Genomic DNA, 17,530 nt, shown 5'->3' on the forward strand with positions numbered 1-17,530 from the left:
GGGAGCGCACAGCGCCATCGGGAGCATGAAGTGTGTCAGTCGAGATTCGCGACTGGCACACGACTCGCGAGGCGCAAGTCCACCACTGGAAGGAAACTTCTGCTGCAGCCACCACCACCACCCCATTGCATGCTTGTTCCATTTCTCGGGATACTTGAGCAGCCACGGTGGACACCATGCTCTACCAGATACCCGACGATGGCCGAGCGCTCTCGAAGACCTGCTGAATCCAACAGGGATGCCGCCACAGCCACCAAGACCAGTGGCTGTGAATCCCTTTGCTTGTACCTCCGTCAGGAAACGGCACTCAGGGATTCGCACACATTCTGCATCCGAATAATCCATATCCGAATATTTGCAGTGAGTGACGGTCTTTCCAGTGGATCGGGCATATGCTTCACTACGGACATGGCACCGTTGAAGACGCCGCACGCGGCGGTGCTGCTGACACAGGACATCCTCGACACGATCACGTCGTACCAGCAAGGGATCTGTGCCGATCTGCGCCCGTTCGTGGGGGCGCAGAATCCGTCCAGAGAACTCAACAACTTCCTTCAATTGGTGCCATGGCACGAGGCGGACAGGAACCTACGAGGTCACCCCTTGGCCTCCTTCCACGACATCATTTCACCTTGGTACAAGAATGCAGGCCACAGCCGTCTTTGCAAACTGCTTGCGTGCTTACCACACATTTGGGAAGTCGTCGCTGCGCATGCCGTGTGCACCGGGAACTTGGCAGTCCTCACCCAGCTGCCAACGGAACTGTTGCAAAGCGTGCCGTACTCATTGACCGAGTTGGCCGCAGCAAGTGGCCACATCAACGTTGTCGAGTATCTCGTGGAAAATTCGGACGAATGCACAGGAGAGGCCATGATCAAAGCCGCACACTATGGCCATCTCAACGTCGTTCGCTTCCTCCACGACCGAACAGGCGATGACTGCGCATCCGCTGCCATAGTGTTTGCCGCAAGCCAGGGACACCACGAAGTTGTGAGATTTCTACACACCCACCGGCCCAACATCCGGCAGCTCAAACTGGCCATGTTCATCGTCGCGCGAACAAACTACGTGGCAATTGCCGCGTTTGTCTTGGATGCTTTGGGCAAAAACAGGCACTTCTCAGTAGAAGTGATGGACGAAGCGGCCCGCCATGGCCAACTAGCCATGGTCCAGTTGTTGCATCAGTACAAACTGAGGTGCTCCGTCGTTGCGATCGACAGCGCAGCTTCCAATGGCCATCTGGATGTCGTCAAATGGCTGCATGTGCATCGCACGGAAGGCTGCACGGAAATGGCCATGGACGGTGCTGCGGTACACGGACATGCCGAAGTTGTCCAATATCTTCATGCCAATCGCCAAGAAGGTTGTTCGACTTGGACACTTCGCCGTGCGGCAGAGAGGGGTCACTAGGATGCCGTGCGATTTCTCGCTGCGGCAGTGATGTTCAATATGCCCTGGACATTGCCATGGAGCAAACCAAAGACCGCATTCCTCGATGCCTTGCTTGTCGTGCCACCTTAACAACCAAGCGCAAACAATACGTCACTCAGTATGCTCCAGAGAATGGCCAGCACAAGCCTCGATTTTTTTCCATCGATACATTTAAACCATGGAGGCAACCAAGCGCATTCCGCACAAGTGCTACCGCCTTGTCCATGGCAGCAGTCGTGCCGTTCATGTTGCAGTCATGCCGGAACGGCACCACGGTCAATTGGCCGTGCTTGCCGCTGATCGTACACTTGGTCGCCTCCCACGTTGTAAGCTGCGACTGCTTCTTGGTTGTGGCTCACAGCACTGTGCAATGCTCTCGTGAGATGCTGGTTCTTGGGGCGATGCGCTTGTCGGAACATGACAAGATTCAAATGCCCCATACGCGCAGCTGTCGTGACTGCGAATATTCACGGCATGATATCGAAATAGATGCACATGACGTCAAGGTTGCCGTGGAAGGAAGCGAAGTCTATCGCCAGGACGCACTCCCCGAGTCGTCCTCGACGCCACTATTGTACGCAGCAGACTATCCAAGTTGGAAGCAGAAACAGAGAGGTATCTGCTGTACATGGCATGTATCACGATGATCTCGCGCGCTTGTGGCAAACTGTTTGTCGCGATGGAAGTGGACCCCGTGGGGAGGACCAACACTACGTTCTAGTGGATTTTCTTCTCTCGTGGGGTCAGCGGGTGTTGCCGAATATTGTAAGATAAGGAGGGAGGGTCACCCGTGCAAAAGGGGGGAGCTCAAGTGCTCGCCCGTGCACAAGGGGAGAGCGGCGGCATCTCCGCGACAAGCTCGCTCACGTTGGCCGATCGTTCGAATTGCCGTTGACTTCTCACCCACAACGGAGAGAAAAACAATTTCTTAGCTTTTGATTGGCCAAATACACATCAGTCCTTGTCGCGGATTGGATCAGCCACTTTGTCGGTCCATGATTGGCCAAATGTAAAACGACTTCAGTTTCCAGTAAATTCGATGTATGAATTAATGTTGTACTTTACAATTGATATATTAAAATAGCACAAATATCAAAATATCTGTGCCCAGTCACAGTTGTCGACCGAAAAATCGTACTGGACCCAAAAAGACAAAAAATGACTGAAAAACGATCAAATTTAGCTGTGGGTACCAGCCAAATTCCGGCGCCAACATCACCACATGACAAAGGGCCGCACGAACCGCGACAACCCCCTCGGCCTGGACGGACAACCGCTCCATGCATCCAAGGTCGACCGTGGAGATGCAGGAGCGTATCACCATTTCCAAGACCCGATCACTCGAGCGTTTTCGAGAACGCGACAGCACATTCGAAGCACATAAACATGAACCCTTGTTGACCCGCGCTGCACTCCCAATTTTCCATCATGTCTGGTGCGCCACCCGCACGTGTCGTCCTCGCATGCCAGGACCTCATCGAAGCCATTGCGACGTTCCAACGAGGCATCTACTACGACATGCGCCCGTTTGTGACGGTGGCGAATCCATGGACCCACCTGCGCCATAGTTGCGTGGACGAAAAAGATCTCGAACTGACCGCGATGGCGTTCGCCCCGTTTCACGATATCGTGTCCATGTGGTACACCAAGTGGGGCCACGAGCGCCTTCCCAAGCTGCTGGCATGCCTGCCCCACCTGCGCGACATCGTTGTGTCGCATGCAGTATTCAGCGGCAACCTGCCTGTGCTCCAGATGCTGCCAGCACAGACCATACAGGCCGTGCGATACCCATTGCTGGACCTGGCAGCATTAACTGGCCGTATGGACATCCTAGACTATCTCCATGCAGTTGTGCGCCACAATGGATGCACAATATGGGCCATTGACAAAGCCGCGCACTACGGCCACATCGACGTCGTGCGATACCTTCATGAACGACGGACGGAAGGATGTTCTGCCTGGGCTATCATGGCTGCCGCTAAGTACGGTCATCTCGACGTCGTCAAGTTTCTTCATGCCCATCTAGCCCACCCGTGCTTGAAATGGGCATTGGAGCACGCAGCGGGGGCGAACCACGTAGATATCGTGGGGTACATCATCGAGTCGTTGGGGAAGGACCAAGTGTATGGTGCAAATGCAATGAACAAAGCGGCGCATCATGGACATGTAGCCATGCTCGAGTTGCTCGATTCCCACGGGTTGCAATGCACGACGGACGCCATGGACTTTGCTGCATGTTGTGGCCATCTTGACGTCGTCCAATGGCTCCATTCGAACCACGACGGCGGCTGCACAACGCTTGCCATGGACGAAGCTGCCAGGAACGGTCACTTGGACGTCGTTCGATGGCTGCATACCCATCGCCAAGAAGGGTGCACGAAGCAGGCCATCCATCACTCCATCATGAACAAACATTGGGACGTCGTGCGATACCTCATCACCCACCAACTGGAAGGCAATGGTCGCGACGCGCTTGATCTAGCCATGCACGACCCCAACGCCCCGAGCGACGTGGTCGCTCTGCTACGCGACAAGGGCGCGCCGGTCGGCGTTTCCACGATCGTGCCAGAACTGGCATAGCTGTCTGCTCTGCGGCCGTCGGGCAACGTTATCCCCCATGCTTATGATAAAGATATATCCATCCAACGAGCCCACGACGACGTGGCGCGCTACGTTGCTGCAAAGCGGCAACTAAAACCCTTCAAAGTAGTCTTGACCCGTGTACTTGGTCACTGAATGGGCTTCGTTGCACCGGTCAAAGTTGGATACGTCCGCTGCGCCCTTGATAACGGGAACGTACGGGGCCCGCAGTGACTTGTGGACGAGGCCATTCCAGTCGAACGAGGCCGATGCGAACCACGGATGGTGGACCACGTCGTTCATGCCGCCCGCCAACGATCCTATCCATCGAAGTTAGTTGGCATGTCGATGGACGCGCGCACGCACCAAGACGAAGGCCGGGGTTCGGCTCGAGCAACTTGGTGATCAAGTCTTGGGCCAACGGGTCAAACTTGGCGTGAAATTTGAGCGCGGTCTTGGCATGGATGATCTTTTCAAAGATGCGCTGTTGCTCTTGATGCTGGAACGGTGTGCGTCCCGAGAGCAGCTCGTACAGGAGGCACCCGAGTGCCCAGTAGTCGACTGCTTTGTCATGGCCTTTGTTCAGGACGAGCTCGGGGGCCAAGTACTCGGGCGTGCCACACAACGTAAACGATTTCTCGCACAACAGCGCGCCTTTGTAAAACGGAATGTGCTTGGCAAAGCCAAAGTCGACCATCTTCAAGTACCCGTCGTGGTCGAGCATGAGGTTCTCCGGCTTCAAGTCGCGGTACGCGACGCCCAGCGTCTGCAAGTATCGAAACACTTCGACGACGTTGGCAGCGTAGAAGCGGGCGCTGGGCACGTCGAACGCGCCTGTTGACGCAATGTGAGCAAGTGGCGCAGCGCGTCATCGACGTACCGCAGACCCCCTTGGGCACCAAATACGCCTTCTCGTACAGGAGCGACCACAACTCGCCCCCTTGGACAAGCTCCAGGAGCATGTACAGCTGATCCGAGTCGCTGAAGGTTTCGTACAGCTTGAGGATAAACGGGTGGTCGCACTCGGCAATGATGCCTTTTTCATGGAGCACGTTGCGCTGCTGGTGTGTCTCGACAATGTTGGCTTTTTGCATGCACTTGAGCGCAAATGTCTGGCCCGTCGACGTGTGCTTCATCATGAGCACTCGCCCGAACGTGCCGGTCCCGATCGTCTGCACCTTTTCAAAGTCCTACAGCACCGTCGTCGCTTGGAGCTTTCTCACACACGACACCGTACCGCGAGGGAAAACTTTTTGTGCGTCGAGGGCTGAGCTGGCGTCCCCTTGGCAAACGCGGCTTCCTGCATCGCTTGCTGGCGCTTGGTTTCCCTCGCCATGATGTGCTCGAGTTTCCCCAGCAGCCCTTCAAACGAGCTCCGGTCCAAGCAAAGGCACTCGACGCGCCCGACCGCGACGCAGTCGGCCGCGCGCGGCTCGTTGTTGAGCAGCGCACGCTCGCCAAAGAATTCGCCCGACCGCAGCGTCATGATCTCCACGCCCGACTTGTGCACGCGGACTTTGCCATCACTACCGACCGCGTGATGATTTGCCTCGAACGGCGTCGACGTACCTGATGATGAAAAACGTGTCACCGTTGTCGCCTTGGCGTAAAATCGGCTGCTTGTCGTCGTACGACACAACGCGGAGCGCATGCGCGAGGAGGTCGAGCTCGTCGTCCGAGAGGTAGTTGAGCAAGGGTACACTTCGGAGAACTCGAATGCGCATTTGCCGGTCCAAGAGGCTGCGAAGGGGCCCGAGGAGATTGGTAAAATCTTGCCGCCCCAACACGTAGCACGACACCGTGCCGTGGGCAATGCAGTTGGCCTGGCGCGGCTCGTTCAGCATCAGCGCCATCTCGCCAAAGTACTGGCCCTTGGTGAGGGTCATGAGTGGCTTCTCCTTGCCATCGTACGTCGACGACGTTGTGCACTGCACCGTGCCTTCGACAACAATGTAAAACGTGTGGCCTTCATCGCCCTGCTTGATAATGTACGCTCCGTCGGGAAATTGCTCGAGCTGGAGGGCCGCGGCGACCTTTTGCAACTGGTTGTGGCTCAACCGCTGCAGCAAATCCACGTTTTGGAGAAACTGGACGCGCGAGAGCTGCATCGTCGACGCCGTCGTCGCCAAGATCTTGCGGAAACTCGTACGGTCCACAGTCCAGAAACTGCACGGCGTCAGCGTGCGGATCGTGGCAGCGCGGGGGCAGTTGTACAGCAACGCGAGCTCGCCGAACGCGTCCCCACCAACGTACTTGCCGACGACGTCGTTGTGCACGCGGATCTCGCACTGCCCGGCCTCGAGGATGTAAAAGCAATTCCCGGCACTGCCCTGGACAATCACGTCCGTGTGGGCTGGCTGCTGGATGTTAGACATTGCGTGCATGATGTCGACGACTTCTGACTCGCCGAGCGAGCTAAAGAGGTAGTGGCCCTTGAGCGCTCGCAGAATCACTTGCACCGTCTCGGCGCTCTTGGGAAACGTCGACGCCGACCGCGCGGTCGGGTGGGTGTCCGGTTCGACGGACGCATCGTTGATGGGGGCGCGGCGATTCGCGCCGCTGCGGCCCGTGGGCGATGCCGGCCGCGTGCCCGCATGGTGCAAGGACAAATCTTGAAACGCGGGGAGCTTGGACGGAGCAGCAGGTGGCACGATCGTCGGCACAACAGCGGGGACCGAAGACGCCATCGTGATGCACCTCGAAACGCAAAATGGATGGCCGTTCCATGCACGCAGTGGAGCTAGCCAGGCAACCGAGGGCTATTTTCAGGTCACTTGGCGCAGGGGCACTCGAGCGGTTACACGAACCGTTACATGGCCGTTTCCCCGCCCTGTTTCAACGAAACTCGCGCTTCAAATCGGTGGCCTCTCCATGCGACAACGCGGCAAGAACGTGAGGATGGACTTGGCATGGTGGGCTGTCGGCGCGTACGTCGTGTAGCTGCCCTTCTCTTTGCGTGAACACGCGGCACCCAAGGCCAAAGGCCTTGAGTGGAGAAGTGCACGCGAGCGGATGGCACATGGGCGTGAAGAGTAGTCACAATGCACGTAGCGGCCAGTGGCCACCACGTCCTGGTCTCTGCGCTTTCAGAACGATCATGTACCTCGAGCATCGCCATGTGACATGGATTTCGATATACGCACGACACGTTATGGATGCAGGGGCGAGGAAGAACTGGCGGCTGGTAGCGAGACAGCGCAACATTTCCAACGACAGTTTACATTTGCCATTCGAGTGGTCACGTCCAGCTCAAATCTCGCATCGCTTGCGCTCATGTTGGCTGGCTTTGACGCTTGCACCTTGTTGGGGATATCGCTGAGATAAGGTTCTCTTGCCTGCAATGCTTCACCCCAAGCAGCTGCTCCAACCTCTGCGACGCCGTGGTCGACCTTTTCAGGCCCCGCACCATCTTCAGTATTCGTTTGCCCATGCGTCGACGGCATGCACAGGGTTGTGCGCACTGTTGCGGTCGGTGCATCCCTTTGACACTGGCCTTGAGTCCATCCACACTCTTGACTTGGCCAAGATCGCCATCACGTCAGAGCCATTCATGTCAACGCTGCCTGCTGAGAGGTGCGTCTGCCCTTGTCGACAAGTCGATTCGCACAATCTTCCAGACGTCCGTGGTATCGCCAGGATGGTTCGCACCCCCAGCTGCCAAACGTGGTGGAACGAGCTGTCGGCACCGTTTGCTCGCTTCAAGCCGTGCATGCACTTCGGCATGACGATCCAAAGCTTCTCCAACCTGTCCTTGGAAGCGTTTTTGGAGGCCAGCAAACAAGGAAATCCAACGCTTGGACCCGAATCGCCCAGTGGACACGAGCCCCATGAGAGAGAGGGGAGGCTTTGATACGCCGGTACGACCATTGATTCGACAACTCGCGCCGCTATACATGCTACTACGGCTCTTCGTCCTGCACGACACAACTAGTGTTAGCGACCCCCCCTCTACCGGCAACTGGGATTGCTCCCCTGACAACGATGGCAGCAAGTGATGACAACAAAGGACCAGGGAATCACGACCCAGCCAACACCCATCGCTTCCAAACGACGTGAGGGGGCGTGTCCACGTCCGCGCCAGGTGTGCTTGCCCCTTTGAACGCTTCACCTGTCGAAAGAAAACGACCGTCCCTCTAGGCCAAGTTGACCAAACACGACCTCGCTGCTTCCCCACTTCCTTCCCCTCCGACCATTCCAATTGCCGACCCCGTCAGCCGCCTGCAGCATGTCTGTCGTGGCTCGTGGTCTTGCCAGCCACTGCCGTCGTGGTTTTGGCCGTCATGTGGCAAATACCAGTCGGTTGCGCCACTGGCTATACATAGCGAAGGTAGGTTGTCTCTGGCGTCGGTCGCATTTCAGCAATCAAAGACGACATCGAGTTGTGTTTTGCCTGGCCGCGGCCGTGAAGAACAACCACACGGATACAACTGTGCTTGTCCTTTGACGTGCATGGGCTGGGAGCACCAACACGACAAGTTCTTTGCACGCTGGAATGCAGCATGAAACGGGTGGTCGGCAGCGCGTCGTCTGTCAATTCGGACCGTGCATGTGGTCGTCTGATTCGATTACGCAAGCGCAGCCACCCCCAACGTGTTCATGTACACTGGGTCTGCACCGCTCAAGGGTTTGAGGGAGCGTCGTGGTCGTTCCAGTCCATGGCTACGTGCATGGCCTCGACTCCACCGACCACTTTGCGTCGCGCGCAGGCAAAGGGCACGTCCAGCCTATCGTACAGCTCCTACAGCCCAGGCGCAATGTGGACGCAGCCGCCAGATGGTCTAATCGTGCAGTTCTTGGCGCCAGGGGCTACACGGACCAGACTACGATTTTACTTGCGTCACCACCAGGTCGATACAATGCGAGGGTTGTTTGTCGTTGCGGCGGTGGCGACCGCTCAAGCGTCTGGCGAAACGAGTCTCAAGCGATGCGATACGGGAAAGATCGCTCTCACGTCCGTCCCGTATATGGCGACGCCAGCCGCCGAGGCGTGTGGCGCCGAAGCGCTGGGCGGCAAGTCCATCCGCAGCATCTTCGAGACGTCCGTGACGCCGCCGGACACGATTGCCAAGATGGTCCACACCCCCAGCTGCCAAACGTGGTGGAACGAGCTGTCGGCACCGTTTGCTCGCTTCAAGCCGTGCATGTACCTCGGCATGTCGATCCAAAGCTTCTCCAACCTGTCCTTGGAAGCGTTTTTGGAGGCCAACAACCAGGAAATCCAACGCTTCGACCCGAATCGCCCGGCCGACAACAGCCCCATTGAAACAGACGACGACGATGCTCCGACGGACTCCCCTGCCGAAGAACCACCGACGACGGCGGTGCCAGTCATCACAACGATGGCCCCGACCACGACGACCGTAGCTCCACTCACGACGGCGTCGACGCCAATTGTGATGTCTCCCTCCGCTTCGTCCTTTCAACTCGCCACGTGGTGCTCGGTGGCTGCCGCCGTTGTCGCCGCGGTGCTCTAACTGAACTCTTCTGCCAAGGACCCGCCGAAGCAGTCCTCTTTAATCGTAACACTGCATGCCATGTCCATGGAGCGGTCTGCGTCGTCGCGCGCCAAGCCAGCGCAGCGTCGATCTCACGCCATCGCGCCGTTGGTCTCTTGGTATGACACCGCAGGACCTCCGACGGCATGCCACCCCCCACCCACGGTCGCGCGTCGTCGTCAGCCCGCGTGAAATTTCTGCGTTTTCTCGTGGGAATTCCACAAAAATTCATGAATTTCTCGGCCAAGTGAATGCAAATCGGTGAATTTTTTGCAGGTGCATCGTACCCGCCATGCGAGGGGGCTGGGTCCACTCCCCAACCGGCCATCCCGCACTCGAGTTGCGTCGATGCTGCATCCGTCCTCCGCGCTCGTCTGCGCTCTAGCGATCGCCACGACCACCCAAGCGTCGTTGGCGCCGTGCGACTCGAGCAAGATTGCGCTGGCGGTCGTCCCGACGTACGACACCCCGGACGCGACTGCATGCGCGACCGCCACATTGAGCGGCCGGCCCTTCAACTCGTTGTTCGAAACAACTCCTGCATCCACTGACACGATCAAGGCCATGGCCGCCAACCCGCGCTGCCAAGCATGGTTCTCGAACGTGGCTTCCATCTTCGTCGGCATGAGCGCATGTTCGTTCCTCGGGCGCAACATCCAAGAGTACGGCAAGCTCACGCTGACCGAGTTTCTCGAGGCGAATAACAAAGAGATCCAGAGCTTCGACCCGTCGCGCACGGAGCCACCGACCACGGACGGTCCCTCGACGACCTTGGCACCGAACAACGTCGTCGACGCCTCCACCGCTCCCCAAACCACAACGGCCCCGACAACGTCAAAACCCTCGTCCGCTGCTTCCATCGTGCTGACGGCGGCAGCCGCTGCCGTCTCCTCCGCTCTCTTCTTTGCATAGTCGTTCACTTTGCGCCCAACCCACGCGTTCTTCCAGTCCATCTCGATTTCGCCGCTTTCGTGCCGCTCCAGTGTAGAGTGCCATCCACGAGAAAATAGCACGTCCCATTTGCTGTCTAGAGTGCGAGAGGGGAGACCCGACCGACGTTGCATTGACCTAGTTACACTGCTGCGCCGATGTCGCGACGAGGTTCTCGAGCCATGCGACCGGCCGCAACGTCACGTGCGGCGGCAGTAGTTGGAGCTTGAGCCAGGCGAGCGTAGCTTCCATCGTCATCGCAGTGACGAGATCGGTCGTGTGTGAATCGAGCTGGACGGTGAACTGAATGCCTTCCAGTTTGGCTGCGCGCTCGCGCAGATCCTCGGCAAAGCGTCGATCGAGGCCGCGGCGAAGAAACAACAGTCGGCGGCGGCGACACGGCATCGAGCGAGAGGCAGGGCCAGAGTCATCTGCACCACACGTCGAGTCAGGCACAGGACGCAACCCACAGATACGATCGTACCGTCCAAGGAAATCACAGCAGGAGGACCTTGACTTGGAGCGCCTACAACACAACCAGTGTGAATCGACAGCGCATGGATCGATGGCGTACGTAGAGTCGTGGCGGCGACAAGTCCGGTCAAGGACGATGGCAGAGGTCGATGGAGGTAGTCCGTGAGGTGGCTCAAGTGTGGCGGAGGAGGTAGGAATCGTTGAAGCCCCGCGATCGCCGCATGGGGAGTGTGCACCGAGTGGGAGAACGCGGGCAAGGTCGTCCCATGGTGGTTCGCGGCCATGGCGAGTTCACGCTGCCGCATTTGGTGCATGTGCTGCATTTGAGCGACTTCTGGGTGATTTTTCGTGCTCACAGTCACAATGCGGTCGGGGTCGCTCAAGTCCATCGTGGTTTCGCACTCGGAGCAATCCAAGCTGAGTTTCTACGCGAGTGTTAGTCGGTCGGTCGCCTTGTCGTGCATGAGCACCGACCTCCAAGTCCAACTCCGTCACGGGATTGGGCTGGTTGCATTGGGTGCAAATGACCCGCTTGATGGACGCCGACGAGTCGGACGCGACTTGGTGGTATCGGATGCCGCGCGCCGCTTTGGAAATCTCGTTCTCTTTCCACGCTTCTTCTTGTTCCAGGGCCGAGCACTGCTCGTCCGTGTTTTCTTCAAACATGCTCTCTTGCTCAAACCAGTCGGCCTACACGTCGTCCCGTCGTGACCATCATGGAACGAGTTTAGCCGCACCAGAAACGCCGACCGCGACTTCAACACACTGTGGAGCACTTCGTCGGATGTGGCGGCGTCGGCAGAGGGCTCCATCGCCATCGACGGGTCGCCCAGCTTGGTCTGGGCATGTTTGAAGTCGTGGATGTCAAAGTACTTTTTCACGTCGAGTTTCTGAAACTTGCGTTCGAGCGCTGTGTTATCGACGACGCGCTTGCTCACGCCCTCTTTTTTCACCTGCAAGTCGTACACCTACTGGAATCGTTAATGCGCCTCGCGTTGCAGCGCTCTCGACCGCACCTTTTTTTCCATCGTGCCGGCAGAAATGAGGCGGTAAACATAAACGGGCTTGACTTGACCAAACCGGTACGACCGGCACATGGACTGCGCGTCGTGGCACGGGTTCCAGCACACGTCGAATATCACGACGCGATTCCCGCCACACAAATTTACCCCTACCCGATCGTGTTTCTCAGCCGTTCGTTGGGATGAGCCAGACAGAGATTTCTGTATCGAGCATCCGCCTCCGACGTACCTTCGCCGCCTGCCCGCGTCGAGATCAAGATCACGTCGACTTCTTCGTCGCGGTCGTTGAATTGGGCGATGCGGGAGAACCGCATTTGCTGCGACGTGCTGCCGTCGATCCGAATCGCGTGGATCTTTTCGTAGTCTTTCTTGTACGTGTTGTACACGTCCAGCATGTCTTGGATCGCGTTCAGAGTAGGGAGACTCTGGGAAAACACCGTGATGCGGTCGCCGATGCGCCGGCATTCCCGCAAAATGTGCAGCAGCAACACCATCTTGCCGCTGTGCTCGACAATGCCTGCGCACCACCGCATGGTCAGACTCCTTCGGGCGAACAACGCGCAACAGGACATGCCATGCACACACTTGGCCTTCGTACCTTTTGAATAATCCTTCGCGAACAACGGCTCGGCAAAGCTCAGTCGGTGGCCCATCGTGCGCACCACAGCTTCGACTGCTTCAATGTCGCTGTCAACGTCCTACCTCGCCATGTCAAAGAATTCAGATGAAAAACGTGTACAGGTTGGCACTTCCATCCAATTCATGCTTGCATCTCAGAGTTCACTTACGTCGTCGACAGCGTGGGATGTTGCAGGAGGTGGCGGGACCTCTTCTTTGCCAGGAAGGGCGTCAAAGAGCACGTCTGGGTGGTTCACAATGGCCAACGAAATGTGGTATCCTCCAAGGACATCGATTTTCCCGGTCGTCGGGTTTCTCGGCACGCCGCCTCGCAGGAACGCTTTGTAGAGTTTTACCTACGGCATCCGAGACATCGTCGGCATGGAACGTGTGGCGCCGGTCGGCCTAGGTACCTGAAGGGGCGAGAGCTTGCACAGCAGGACGTACTCGTGCTTGGCTGGGAGCTGGCGATGCAGGTACCCAGCATCTCGTCGCAGCACGAGCGTCGAGAGTTCCTTGGTCAAGATGAACGTCCGTTTCCGGGACAAAATGATGTCGCTCTCGGACGAGTCTTCAAACTGACCGTTTTCAATCGGGTCGACAAATCGATTCTTAAACTCGTGCAACGTCCCGAGGTAGTTGGGCCGGGCAAAGTTCACCATTGTCCAGTACTCTTTCATGTGGTTTTGGATCGGGTACCCCGTCAGGATGATGCGCCGTCGGGTTTCTACCTATAGCAGAGTGAAACCCCCGAGCGCATGCAGGTGGACAAAAGATAGCAAACGCACATGGCTCAACGCCTTGACGAGCTTGGACTTGGCATCACGAATGCGGTGGCCTTCGTCTAGGACAATCAAATCGGGCCCTGGGCCACACAAGCAAGCCAGGGCATCTTGCATCCGGCGCTCCAAGTCGGCGCTCGTCTTGCCGCGCACCTTCTCGTCGCCAGTCGCTTGCAGCACAATGTTTCGAAACATTTCATATCCCATGACCAGGACGCTAGCATGTTCCTTCGTGTGGCAGGGCTCGTTACCAAGCTACGGGACGACGTACCCTCCGTTGTTGTGCCACGCCAGGATGGATGCCAGTCGGTCTGGAATCGACTTGTCCGACTCCAACGTCGTGAGTTGCATCCGCGCCAGCTCTCGCGGGGACAGCCACTTGGCAAACTCGGATTCCCAATTTCGCACGCAAATCGCAGGCGCCAGGATGAGCGCTGTGTTGTACTTGGCGTACTCTGTTTTGTCGTCGTCGTCGTCATCCACCGTCATGACGTTCAAAAACGAATGGACGGTTGTGATCACCTGGAGTGTCTTGCCAAGGCCCATAAAGTCGGCCAAGATGCATCCAAAGCCCTGAGTGACGTGAGAAGAACAAAAGCGTTCCGAGCGAGATGTTCACGTTGGGTTACCTTGGGTCCGGTCGAAATGTGGCTCCATAGGAAGCGAATCCCTTGGATTTGATGCGGTTTTAGCTTTGTCGAGATGAAGTGATCGACAAAAACCGGGGCGTCTGCAGCCCCGACTGCACCTGTCGGGACGTTGCCATCGGGGAGTGGATTCAAGCACACACGTCCATCCTCGGCCCGTCCAAAGTTCGTGGGAGTTTCGTCCGCCTTAAACATTTTCGCGCGCTCGTGCTCGGCGGAACGCGCCAAAATTGTTTCGTCCTCGAGGTCCTCCTCGTCGATGATGTCAGCAATCCGCCTTTTCTTGCGACCTTTTGAAGGCTTGTTCTTTGTTTCCTCTTCATCCTCTTCCTCCACGTCGTCGTCCGAGCTCCACTGTGCAATCTCCGGCATGTATGGTGTCTCGATGTCACTGTTGTCGTCCGAGTCGCTGTCGACGCGCTCTTCGGTTGCATCGATTGGAGGAAGTTGTTCATTTGCTGTCTGCTCCAAGTCACTCAGGGTATCTAGTGGTGCAGGAACGGCCAGCGGCAGCGGAGGGTCCACGAGAAGGTCGGAGATGTCAGCGAGTACCTCCATGATGGTTTTGCTTTTGCGATTGTTGCGATGGAGTGCTAGAAATTAATTTTTCGCAACTGTATTTTTTCGTCAACTCTACAAAAACCAAGATTATAATTTCAAAATCCACGAGTTGCAATTGTCTCATAATATATTGAAAATGCCTATATATTTTGTCCCCAATAGTATTAGCAAACTCTGTCGTTGCGCTTAACTATTCAACCTACGTTTATATCGTGGTCTCATGGCACGAAAAGCAAGTCAAGAAAATTTAACCTACTCTGATGCGTTTAATCATGATAGTATTTCGTCGAAATTCGAACATCCCCGAGGTAATCTTGAACGGACGCACTTGCCGAGTGCGCGCTACGGCATGCCGTTGACACCGCAGTTCACGTGGGAGCAAGATGCTTCGTCGGTGGCGCTACATGTACCGCTGAAAGGCGTCAGTCCAAAGGATGTCGACATCTACGGTGCGTGAATAGACCAGCACGACGTCGAAATCGTCGCGCTGACGCCGCATCGGTCGATCTAGTTGCGGACCTCGTCGTGAAGATCAACTTCAAGCCATACGTGCTACTCGTGGATCTGCACGCTCGAATCCAACCCGAGAACGCCACCGTGACGATCGCAAATGGCGCCATCGCGTTGGTCGCACAAAAGGTATGCTGTGCCGCCAAAGACGCCGCATGACCACCAGCATGTTGTATCCAGCACGAGCCCGGGGTGTGGCAGCAACTGGCGTACGACGGCACCAAGGCGGACCGCCTCGAGCGCCGTAAGATGTCCATGGCCCGAAAGGAAGCTTTCGAGCAAAAGGTGCGACGGCATGCACTGTCCATGTCGCTGACCATGTGGCGACAGCTCAGCGAAGACCGCAAAGATCTCAAGTACCAAAGCGAAAAGAAGACACTGCGCGACCAAGTAATAACGCCATCGCTTCGTTCGTGCATGTCGCTTCAATTCCGCTCGCTAGATGTCGCTGGACGACATCGAACGCCAACGGCTGGAGGACCTGAAGGCCGACGAAAAGCAGAGCGAAGAGGTCCGACCGCTCGGTCCCAACGATCGCAAACCATTGCATGTTTGCCACGGTTAGGACGCAATGTACCAGACATTTCGAGAGCTCCAGCAACAGAGGCCATCCCAAATCCAGCGCAAGAAGCCGCCAGTCAAGTCGCCCAAGGCAACGCCACCGGCGGCTCGTCCGAACGAGCCGCCGATTCTTGAAATGACCCCCGACGGCGAGTTCGAGATCCCCGAGCCCGGCCCAAAAATTGCCTCCAGCGATGACGCACCGGACAGGAAGTGGGCGACGTCCGACACAGAATCCGACGCCGACGACAGCGATAACCAGGACGACGAGGCGAACCAGCCATGGATCGACGACAACGACCGAGATATTGATGAAGGAGTGACGTACTTGCCGCCGCCGCGGCAAACAGACCAAGTGAGCAAGATCGTGTTCACGCCTCGGGTGTTTCCGACCCCATCGCGCGAGTCTACTGCGGGTGCGACTCTTGCCGACAAGCGACGGGACGATTTCTTCACGTCGTAGTGGACGAGGAAAACTGGCTCATGAAGAACCGAAAACACCTCAAGAGCCACAAGGGATTGCATGCGGCAGCGGCGCAAGATATCAGCGAAACCGATCGTACGTCCTATCGACGGTATCCTCGAGTGATTCATGTCGTCGGTAGCTGTGTGGTTGAAAGCGCGAGGGGACGACTTTTACCGGCACAAGGACTTTCAAAGTGCCATCAATGCGTATGGCGACGCGCTTGCGATCGACCCAAGCTTCACCCCGTACGCCCACCGTCAACGGCATGACCGTGTCGCCTTGGCAACTCCACGGTAGACAGCATCGGGCTGATGCGGAACTTCCGGTAGGTGCCTGTCCAACCGAGCGGCATGCTTCCTCCAAGTTGGCGAGTACCAGGTGCGGATGCACACAGCATACTCGAATGCGCCAGGACGTCGTGGTCAGTCATGTTTGGCTCGGGATGGCGTTGTAGCTGTGTGCCGACGACTGCACAACAGCCCTCGCTCAGTTGCCGGACCGCGGAGAAACCCCAACGATGCCAAACATTCAACTCAAGGTGCGCGTGCTGGTCCGTCGCGGCACGGCATATTGTCAGCTCGGGTTGTACAGGTAAGGACGATCCACCGAGGCGAGAACGAGGCTTTCGTCTGGGAATCGTTGGAGTGACCGCGTTCCAGTGTGCGGACGCTCCATCGTTGGTGTTGTGTGTAGCCAAGCCAAGGCCGACTACGGGGTCGCGCTGACATTCCACCCGCAAAGCGAGCCACTGCAACTCGATTTCGCGCGCATTGGGCAGCTGGAGGCGTGCGCCGAACAAAAGAAACAGGCTGACGCGTGCTACACGAACCAAGACTTTGTCGCGGCCAGGGAGTTGTATTCCCAGGCATTGACGCTCGACCCAACGTTCATTTCGTACGCATTGCAATGGTCTGCGGCGCTGGATGAGGTCACATGTGTGCGCAACCAGGTGCCTGTCCAACCGAGCGGCATGCCACTTGGCGCTTCTCGACGCGCCGGCCTGCATCGTCGACTGCACCCGAGCCCTTGCTATCTTGGAGGTCACCGTCTCAGTATCGATGCATGGTGAAATGACGCGGTGTGCAGGACTCGGTCCCGTCAGCTGTACCATATTCAGCGATTCCAGCGCCAGGGTCAGCGAAGCGGCGCCAGTGGGTGCTCAAGACATTGGTACGTCGTGGTGCAGCGTACACGATCGACAAGCAATGGGCCAAGGCCGAGCAGGACTACCTGGATGGGCTGATCTTGGATCCGGGCAATGCTCAGTTGACCGACGACCTGGCGCACGTTCGCCGCTTGAAGCGCGAGGCGCCGTAGACCCGTACGAGTCCCGTCGATTTAACATGAATTCAGTCCGTGTGCTGCAGCAGTCTTTGGGGAGAGGGGTGGCATGTCGCTGCTTTCTACGTCGGGAGGAAAGGGCTCAGCCCGCGTGAAAGGGGAGCGACTGCTC

At 57.3% G+C, this 17,530-nt stretch overlaps 7 protein-coding genes across 8 annotated transcripts; 5 read left to right on the top strand and 2 right to left on the bottom strand.

Annotated features, from left to right (window-relative positions):
• Positions 1 to 395: 395 nt before the first annotated feature.
• On the top strand, positions 396 to 1,749 carry H310_03099 (hypothetical protein). Its single transcript, XM_008866854.1, has one exon. It carries the CDS (start codon positions 409 to 411, stop codon positions 1,408 to 1,410), a length of 1,002 nt encoding a protein of 333 aa, XP_008865076.1. The 5' UTR covers positions 396 to 408; the 3' UTR covers positions 1,411 to 1,749.
• Positions 1,750 to 2,859: 1,110 nt separating this feature from the next.
• Positions 2,860 to 5,324, top strand: H310_03100 (hypothetical protein; the record flags this gene model as incomplete). The annotated part of the gene is made up of 1 exon (XM_008866855.1): positions 2,860 to 5,324. The coding sequence occupies one exon, from the start codon at positions 2,860 to 2,862 to the stop codon at positions 4,009 to 4,011; it is 1,152 nt and encodes a 383-aa protein (XP_008865077.1). The 3' UTR covers positions 4,012 to 5,324.
• Positions 3,823 to 6,768, bottom strand: H310_03101 (AGC/PKG protein kinase). Its single transcript, XM_008866856.1, has 5 exons — positions 5,581 to 6,768; positions 5,249 to 5,537; positions 4,892 to 5,201; positions 4,378 to 4,845; positions 3,823 to 4,331 (listed from the first exon to the last, which is right to left on the bottom strand). The coding sequence occupies exons 1-5, from the start codon at positions 6,696 to 6,698 to the stop codon at positions 4,123 to 4,125; spliced, it is 2,394 nt and encodes a 797-aa protein (XP_008865078.1). The 5' UTR covers positions 6,699 to 6,768; the 3' UTR covers positions 3,823 to 4,122.
• A 1,487-nt stretch (positions 6,769 to 8,255) lies between these two features.
• H310_03102 (hypothetical protein) lies at positions 8,256 to 9,616 on the top strand. The gene has a single exon (XM_008866857.1). It carries the CDS (start codon positions 8,511 to 8,513, stop codon positions 9,483 to 9,485), a length of 975 nt encoding a protein of 324 aa, XP_008865079.1. The 5' UTR covers positions 8,256 to 8,510; the 3' UTR covers positions 9,486 to 9,616.
• Positions 9,617 to 9,651: 35 nt separating this feature from the next.
• On the top strand, positions 9,652 to 10,538 carry H310_03103 (hypothetical protein). The gene has a single exon (XM_008866858.1). It carries the CDS (start codon positions 9,855 to 9,857, stop codon positions 10,416 to 10,418), a length of 564 nt encoding a protein of 187 aa, XP_008865080.1. The 5' UTR covers positions 9,652 to 9,854; the 3' UTR covers positions 10,419 to 10,538.
• On the bottom strand, positions 10,460 to 14,574 carry H310_03104 (hypothetical protein). The gene is made up of 13 exons (XM_008866859.1): positions 13,962 to 14,574; positions 13,604 to 13,905; positions 13,339 to 13,549; positions 12,964 to 13,281; positions 12,721 to 12,906; positions 12,531 to 12,630; positions 12,162 to 12,449; positions 11,927 to 12,081; positions 11,648 to 11,878; positions 11,385 to 11,600; positions 11,011 to 11,335; positions 10,921 to 10,962; positions 10,460 to 10,867 (listed from the first exon to the last, which is right to left on the bottom strand). The coding sequence occupies exons 1-13, from the start codon at positions 14,535 to 14,537 to the stop codon at positions 10,575 to 10,577; spliced, it is 3,243 nt and encodes a 1,080-aa protein (XP_008865081.1). The 5' UTR covers positions 14,538 to 14,574; the 3' UTR covers positions 10,460 to 10,574.
• Positions 14,575 to 14,841: 267 nt separating this feature from the next.
• H310_03105 lies at positions 14,842 to 17,446 on the top strand. 2 transcript variants are annotated; one of them, XM_008866860.1, is made up of 13 exons: positions 14,842 to 14,989; positions 15,052 to 15,179; positions 15,231 to 15,335; positions 15,381 to 15,440; positions 15,493 to 15,561; positions 15,616 to 16,027; positions 16,075 to 16,170; positions 16,217 to 16,322; positions 16,407 to 16,455; positions 16,532 to 16,668; positions 16,771 to 16,971; positions 17,027 to 17,117; positions 17,164 to 17,446. In XM_008866860.1, the coding sequence occupies exons 1-13, from the start codon at positions 14,890 to 14,892 to the stop codon at positions 17,392 to 17,394; spliced, it is 1,785 nt and encodes a 594-aa protein (XP_008865082.1). In that variant the 5' UTR covers positions 14,842 to 14,889; the 3' UTR covers positions 17,395 to 17,446. The 2 variants fall into 2 exon arrangements, with proteins under 2 accessions (XP_008865082.1, XP_008865083.1); XM_008866861.1 differs by lacking the exons at positions 16,407 to 16,455; positions 16,532 to 16,668; positions 16,771 to 16,971.
• Positions 17,447 to 17,530: the final 84 nt, after the last annotated feature.

The sequence above is a fragment of the Aphanomyces invadans genome (assembly GCF_000520115.1).
Source record: "Aphanomyces invadans strain NJM9701 unplaced genomic scaffold supercont1.4, whole genome shotgun sequence".
Lineage (NCBI taxonomy): Eukaryota > Oomycota > Saprolegniomycetes > Saprolegniales > Verrucalvaceae > Aphanomyces > Aphanomyces invadans.